The sequence below is a fragment of the Acyrthosiphon pisum genome, chromosome A1, assembly GCF_005508785.2.
Source record: "Acyrthosiphon pisum isolate AL4f chromosome A1, pea_aphid_22Mar2018_4r6ur, whole genome shotgun sequence".
Taxonomy (NCBI): Eukaryota; Metazoa; Arthropoda; class Insecta; order Hemiptera; family Aphididae; genus Acyrthosiphon; species Acyrthosiphon pisum.
This window is the reverse complement of record NC_042494.1, coordinates 142256300-142263621: the sequence shown is the minus strand read 5'-3', so window position 1 is coordinate 142263621 and position 7322 is coordinate 142256300. Positions and strand designations below refer to the sequence as shown.

At 28.9% G+C, this 7322-nt stretch overlaps 1 protein-coding gene across 1 annotated transcript in view; it reads right to left on the bottom strand.

The window, feature by feature from the left end:
* LOC115033571 overlaps positions 1-7322 on the bottom strand; it is a 27132-nt gene that overhangs the window by 11732 nt on the left and 8078 nt on the right. The window contains exons 3-5 of the mRNA XM_029486370.1: positions 3401-3427; positions 3215-3253; positions 744-803 (exon numbers count right to left, since the gene is read on the bottom strand). Coding sequence (XP_029342230.1) covers positions 744-803; positions 3215-3253; positions 3401-3427 — 126 coding nt within the window. The remainder of the gene's footprint in view (positions 1-743; positions 804-3214; positions 3254-3400; positions 3428-7322) is intronic.

Here is a 7322-nt window from a genome sequence, read left to right as displayed (position 1 = left end):
GGTTCACTACTTTTAAAGTAGTTATTTGAAACCCACCTTAAAAAAATCATTGTGTATATATTAAACTTTTTTTTGTCGAAAAGTGAATCGGCCGAAAAGGAAAGGGTACGTTTTTGGTCGTATTAAGATGTATTAATGTCCGCACTCAACTAACTGACTGTGTACGATCAAATGTCTATTTTGATTGATATACGGCCACAATTTCGTTATGAAATCTTTTTTCGTTGTTGGTAAAGTATAGTGTTATACTCAATAGTCAAATTATTATAACGTATGTTTGTGTATACACGGATGATTAATAATAAGAAATTCATCAATAATATCAGAATTTTTTTTTTTGGTCCTGGGGGAGATTGATCCCGAAAACCCCCTCCGTATGTACGCCACTGGTAATACCAATATATTATACAATTAATTATTAAAATAATAATTTGTATTATATTTGTGTATGAAATTAAGTTTACTATATTGTAATCGGAAAACATAAAATAGGTACTTAATTTAATAACATTTATAATATTACTATATTCTAAGTATTCAATATTTATCTACATCATTTTATTATTTATCTTATATATCAGCTCAGATAACATATTATTTCCCATTTATCTGGATAAGATAAAAGATAAAAATATACTGATCTAGGTCATTTATTTAGATAAAACACAGCACTGTTTTTAATACATTATAAATCTTAATTATTAGTACGCAGGTAATTCACTTAACAAATTATAAAAACTCACTGATTAAAAGGTCAGCGTGCATATTTCGTTTCACATGTTCTTTGAATTGTTCAACATTTACTGGGTTAGTCAATTTTTCATCATAATCATCCGCACACATGATTTACCGTAAAAATGCATGAAAAAAAATTAGTTGTATATAATAATATTATGCATTATAGACGTTATGCAGTAACTCCGTATGAAGTAAAACCAGCTACGGGCTCTAAGATTGTATACATAATAATTAATAAGTATACAGGGTGTATCTTATGTCATTGTACGCGGGTTTTTTTATGACGATTATGGATCGATGAAATAGAATTTCGCTAAAATAAAAAAAGACGCGTTTCTTTAATTTTATCATAACAATTTCAAAATGTTTAAACACGCAAGTGCACCAATAGCAAAATCAACTTTATTAATTGATATAGGTTTAATTTACAAGAGCTAAATCATTTTTTCTTATAACTAACTTTTACAACTTGAAATTTGAATCAAAAGTTCCCTATATTGGTAAGTATTGCATGCAAAGTATGAATTTAGCAGTTGAAATTCTTTAAGAATTATTTAATAAACGTGATTTAAAATAAACTATTTACAAGATATTCAGAGAAATAGTCAATCTCAATATACCTAGGTTTGTACCTAATTTAGGCATACTTTTAATCTGAGTTAATTAGAAATTCCCAATATTATTATAACAATAATCAAATACCATTAGGTATCCGAAACCACCTAATAAAGAATCCAAATTAATTCTATTGTAAAAAAAGTAAGATAGGAATTTGTGATAGGAAAAGTACGAAATAAAATGTAAATATCCAAAACTAAAAAAATATGAAGGGTTATGAATTTCAGCTCCTAAATTCATACTTTATAGTTTGCATGCGATACCTACCAATATAGGGATTCAATATATGGTTCAAATTTCAAGTTAATCCTATTACGAGAAGAGCGCCACAAAACATTGCACTTTTCTCCCTAAACAATTTTTTTTAACCACCAAAAAAAAAAAATATTTAGCTCTTGTAAATTAAACCTATATCAATTATTTCAATTAAAAGCATTAATGCATATTTTACAAAACTTTGGAGGACCATAATTAATAAATTAGACAACCAAAATTGATGATTTGACTATCAAAATTTTCAGAAAAAAAAGTTTTACCGGAATCCACTAAAAAATATAGTAGTTACCATTCGAAAAAGTAAAGTTGATTTTGCTATTGGTACACCTGCGTGTTTAAACATTTTGAAATTGATATAAAAAAATTGTGTGATAAAAATAAAGAAACACGTCTTTTTTCATTTTAACGAAATTCTATTTCATCGATCCATAATCGTCAAAAACCCCGCGTACAATGACATAAGATACGTGTCTGTATAACAATAGAGAGGAAAGCAAGTACATCAATATTCGTTGTAGACTTTTGTTTTTTTCGTGTTGTCTACATAATATTCGTACAACAATAAACAATGGCGGTACTTATAGTACCTACTAAGAAACTAATTAGCTATATGTGAAAAAAATTCAGATTATTGGCAATATACAATTACCAGATCAACTGATTAACTTTAACAGTTTCCCACATCATACTGGCATGTACTATGAGCTTAGGAAATATGTTAACCTTACAAACACAGAATTGAATCTCATAATTTTTGTGGATTTATCCTATTATAGTTCAAAATTCCAGTCGTTAATGTCAATTTATAAAGCAACTGCAGAGGTCCATACGGACTACAAAACAAAGTCAGTGTGATCAAATTCCTGTATACTTGTAAACAATTCGATTAATCGGTTAACGCATATTTATTTTGATTGAAGCAAATTTAGAGAACATTTGGTCATCAATAGGACACCAATACGGAAGAACAAGTTCGTCGCAATCTTGGAACTTCTATCACAAAACTGGCAAAAGTATAATTTAGCTCAAAATCACCTAGTTATCGTGCTTTGGACACTTTATCACCAAGAAGAATCGAATTAAGAGGTATGGTATCTCATCATTTAATTGACAAGAAGTGGATGGTTTATTGTTCTTGTCTCAGATATCAAGACTATACCCTGTACCAAATAAGTGCGCACCAAATTTACGTAACAAAACCGGTTTTGCCCGTGGCCACCCGGCGCGCTCTTATTTGGTACGGAGTATAGATATTGTGCAGTATCTGTGCAGTATCATATTATGCAGTAAACTTTAGCAGTAGTTTTTGACAAATTTGAAAAAAAGAGCACTGTACTTCAATAAAATTAAACGTTTCAGTCATTAGATTAAAATAACGTTTAATTATAGTTTATATTTTGATACCTAGCAATACACAGTTGTTGTTATTGGATATTTTCAGTTATGTCGACTGTGCCGGTTACATTGAAACACGGCATTCAACAACAGGATGTATAATATTTTATATAAAAAAAACCCATAGAAAAGATAGTTTACACACTTTTAATAAATAGATTATAATAACTCTATACTAGGAACTTACAAAATTGGTTTGCATAGCAGTAGTTAAAAAATCCAAAATCTATAAGTATGGTATACATTATCAAACTTTTATTGTTAATTAAATTACTATATGTTACATACAGATTTATCATGACCAAATTAAATACTAATAATTTGTTGATTAAATACAAATATACTATCATTGTCTTTTTTAACTTATACATACCCGAATATCCAATTGTCTTTAAATGCTCTGTTAGACATTTATAGCATATAAAATAATATAATATGTAGTAACAAAGTTAATATCATTTGATTAAAATGTAGTGTAGTCAAATAGTCAATAGATGACTATCTAAAAACAATTGAAGTTACTTCCAACTCTCGTAGATAACTATAGCTATACATACTAACATATGTGTGTTTTCAGTAAGAAAAAATACGTACAGTTAGGTAACCAATTTGCTGTACAGTAGGTGTCAAGCCAGCCAAAGAAAAGGATTGCAAATTAACCAAGACATAACAAAGTATTTAGTCGTGTCCAGGCAGATAATCAATGAACAAAATATTGATAGAGGTCCACAAGTACTAACAAACGCTAACAATAATATTATGCACAAGGAAATAAATCTCAGGATATCGATAATCGGGAGTGTTTTGTCATGAGTAAAATGTTCAAGTCAAGATTACTATCAAAAGAATCCAAAGTAAAACTCTACACTACATACACTATCGCCGTATACGGTCATACGGATGCGACGACGACGAAATGCAACGAAGAAAAACTACTGATATTTGAAAGAAAGGTTCTGAGATGTATATATGGTCCTACAAGAAACCCATATAATGGAGAATTTGAACAGAGAAAAAATTTAAATATTATAAAACTATTCAATAGACCAAACATCTAAAATGTTCTCAGACGCAAACGAATTGAATTGGCTGGGTGGTGGTTTAGTGACTAGGGGGGGGGGTCCAAGAGATCCCTATAAATACCTATCTAAACATCTAATATATATATTAATATATTCTGTAGCGGAGCCCCCAATGAAATGTATATGGAAAATTAGCTGGATCCCCTCCATAGAAAATCCTTAATACGCTTGGACTGGACATGGATGGAGAGCAAAACAAGAACTCATAAATAATGTGTTAACCAATAAGCCAACTGGAAAAAGACTACGAGAAAGACCGAGACAGAGATGGATGGACCACGTGACGAATGATTTAATAAGAACCGACAAATTAGCAAGAATTCAGGATTCGGAAGACAGAATTCGTTGGAAACACTTGGTAGAAGGTGCAAAACGCCCACAAGACGTGTAAAGCAAAAATGATATACATTTTCAATCACGTTGAAATATTTTTAATACTTGGTTCATTAGAGTAGTCGTGATAACAGTGATTTTGAAAAGTATTTACCTAAGTACAACTACTAACTATTATTATTTATCATCGATCAGTTAAGATAACACCACTCAACAATTTGTTGTCTCCGTCTTAGAAGTGCGTAACATAGTAAATTAACATAGTAATCACGATTAGGTTTAACCATGAAAAAAAAAATAAACAATATAGCTGACATCAGAGTGGACCCAGGTCTCATCTCGAAGATTCTCATTTAAATATTCAATTAAGAGGACGCACACAGATATTTGTTCATTGTTGTGCCTGTATTACAAGACGTCGTAACATATTAGCAAATTTACTCTCAGCAGATCATGGTTAGCTCTGTTAGTTTAAAATTTAGAGTGAATCAACTGTAATGAAACTTGATGGTATGAACATTCTCTGTGATTGTATGTGGATTTTTACGATGATTACATTTTTAGCAAGTTTTGAGTATATAATATAGATTAAATTAAAAATGCTCATAACTTATTTAAAAACTGAATTATCGTAAAAAACCCGTAATATACAAACATTTATAATGTTCTTATTAACAAATTTTATAATAGGTCGATTCACTCTCATTTTTAAACTAACGGAGCTAAACTGCTAATTTGCTATATGTTACGCACTTATAAGACGGAGACAACAAATATCTGTGTGCGTCCTCTTAATTGAATATTCAAATGAGAATCTTTGAGATGAGACCCGAGTCCACTCTGATATCAGCTATAGTAGTATGGTGGTTATTGTGTTTTTGGGGTGGTTTAACTGAAAATTCACTTAGGTCCTTGCAATTACAAAAAAAAAATAAATTATATGTATCTGTCTTCGCAAACGAGAATTAGAATTTTAAAATGTTTAACGTTCTTTCAGTGAAACATTTCGATATAAAAATATCAATTATGTGTATAGTAAAACATTAGATGACTGAGATAGAGCATACACAAACTATAAACAAAAGGTAACAGAGAGCATATTATTATGAAGAAATAATATTTTTTTGTAAAAATGTCTTTCGGTCAGAGATTTGTGAATTATCATGGGTCTACATACTAGAATTATTTACCCGTTAAAATAAAAAAAATATGCTTTTAAAAATGGTATAAAAGATGAAAAATTCATTATGAAATGAGTAGAATTTAAGTCTGAAATCGACAAAAAAATAATTGAACGTGTGTACTCGCTCAGAACATATTTTTCATTAAATGTCTATAAACAAATTTCCACTAGGTCAAAACAATTTAATACAGTGTACCTAATAAGTTTTTATTAGAGAAAGTTAAAAACATACCCAGCGCACGATTTTTTTTTAGATGCATTTGATGTTAAAACTTAGACGATAATCATCAAAATCACAAAAATGTTCTTATTATTTTGTAGAAATTTATGAATACAATACCAATTTTTTTAGGCAACTTAGGCCATTAACTATTTTTGTTTTATTTGTAGGTTTTTGTTGGTAGGAAAAGGAACACGTGTGTGTTTGTTTTGGCAGAATTTTGAATTTGGGCACCCGTAGGTATCTGCCATGCAATTATTTTAAACCATATTACCTACTGACTATTTATATATTATTAAAAATAAAAAAAAACTCAACTTAAGTTAATAAGTTAGTTGTAAGTTTCTATATAGATTTTAATTTAACTGAGTTAAAAAAAAAAATTTGGATAACTTTTAACTTAAAACTTTTAAAAATATTTACTATCGACTAAACTGAACTCAGTTAAAAATTATGATTAAATTTCCCAGGCTTGCTTATAGGTAATATATTAAGTAATATAGGCTGACAATCTATCTGCGATCAAAATCGTTTTTCATACACAGTGATAATAAACCTAATAAATATCATATTGAACTCAAATTTAACACAGCAACTATTACACGCATTATACAGTGTCCTACAAGAAACCTATTGTGGAGCAAATTGGAACTATATCTTCTTTTATTTCCCCCAATAACTATTAAATGTACATATTTTCAATTTGTATTGATAACAGAAAAAAAAATACACAAATAATATTTTTTTAAATAATTATAATTATTAATATATTCATAAGAGTGATCAGAACCTTAAAATGATTCATTATTAAAAAGGTGCCAGGTGGGCATGTGGATGTCACTCTGCTGTACAATAGGTTACAAGTGGACAGTGTTGAGACTTATCTAGAAAATTATCTTTTATTTTTTATTTTTATAAGGTACATACAATCTGTTCCTTTAGGGACAATAAGAATATATGATATATGAAGAAAAACGTGATGGGAGGAGTCACCCAGTGGTTACACTACCCTTACTTGATACATTTTTTTTTTTTATTTAATTATATATACAGTAGACGCCGCTTATAAGACTCACTTTGGGACCAGCACAAAGTGAGTCTTATAACCGAATGAACCTTATAGGCGAAGTGGAAAAAAAAATTAATTACGTATTTATATATATGTACATATTATTTATTTTTTACTTTACTACATATTTATTATATTATTATATTATTTATTTTTTATTTTACTACGTATTTTGCTTTGATTTTAATACATTAAAATAATTAAACGTAAATACATATTACATATAATTTGTAATTTTAGTTTGTTTTTTATTTTTCTTCTAATATAGCCACCAGATAATCAGTACACTATAATAACGATAATCGTTGCGATAATGTGAACTTTTATCTGCGATAAAATTATTATACGTTATTAGGTACCAACAGAAACTAGAAATAATCAACACGAATATTATTTAATTTTCAATAC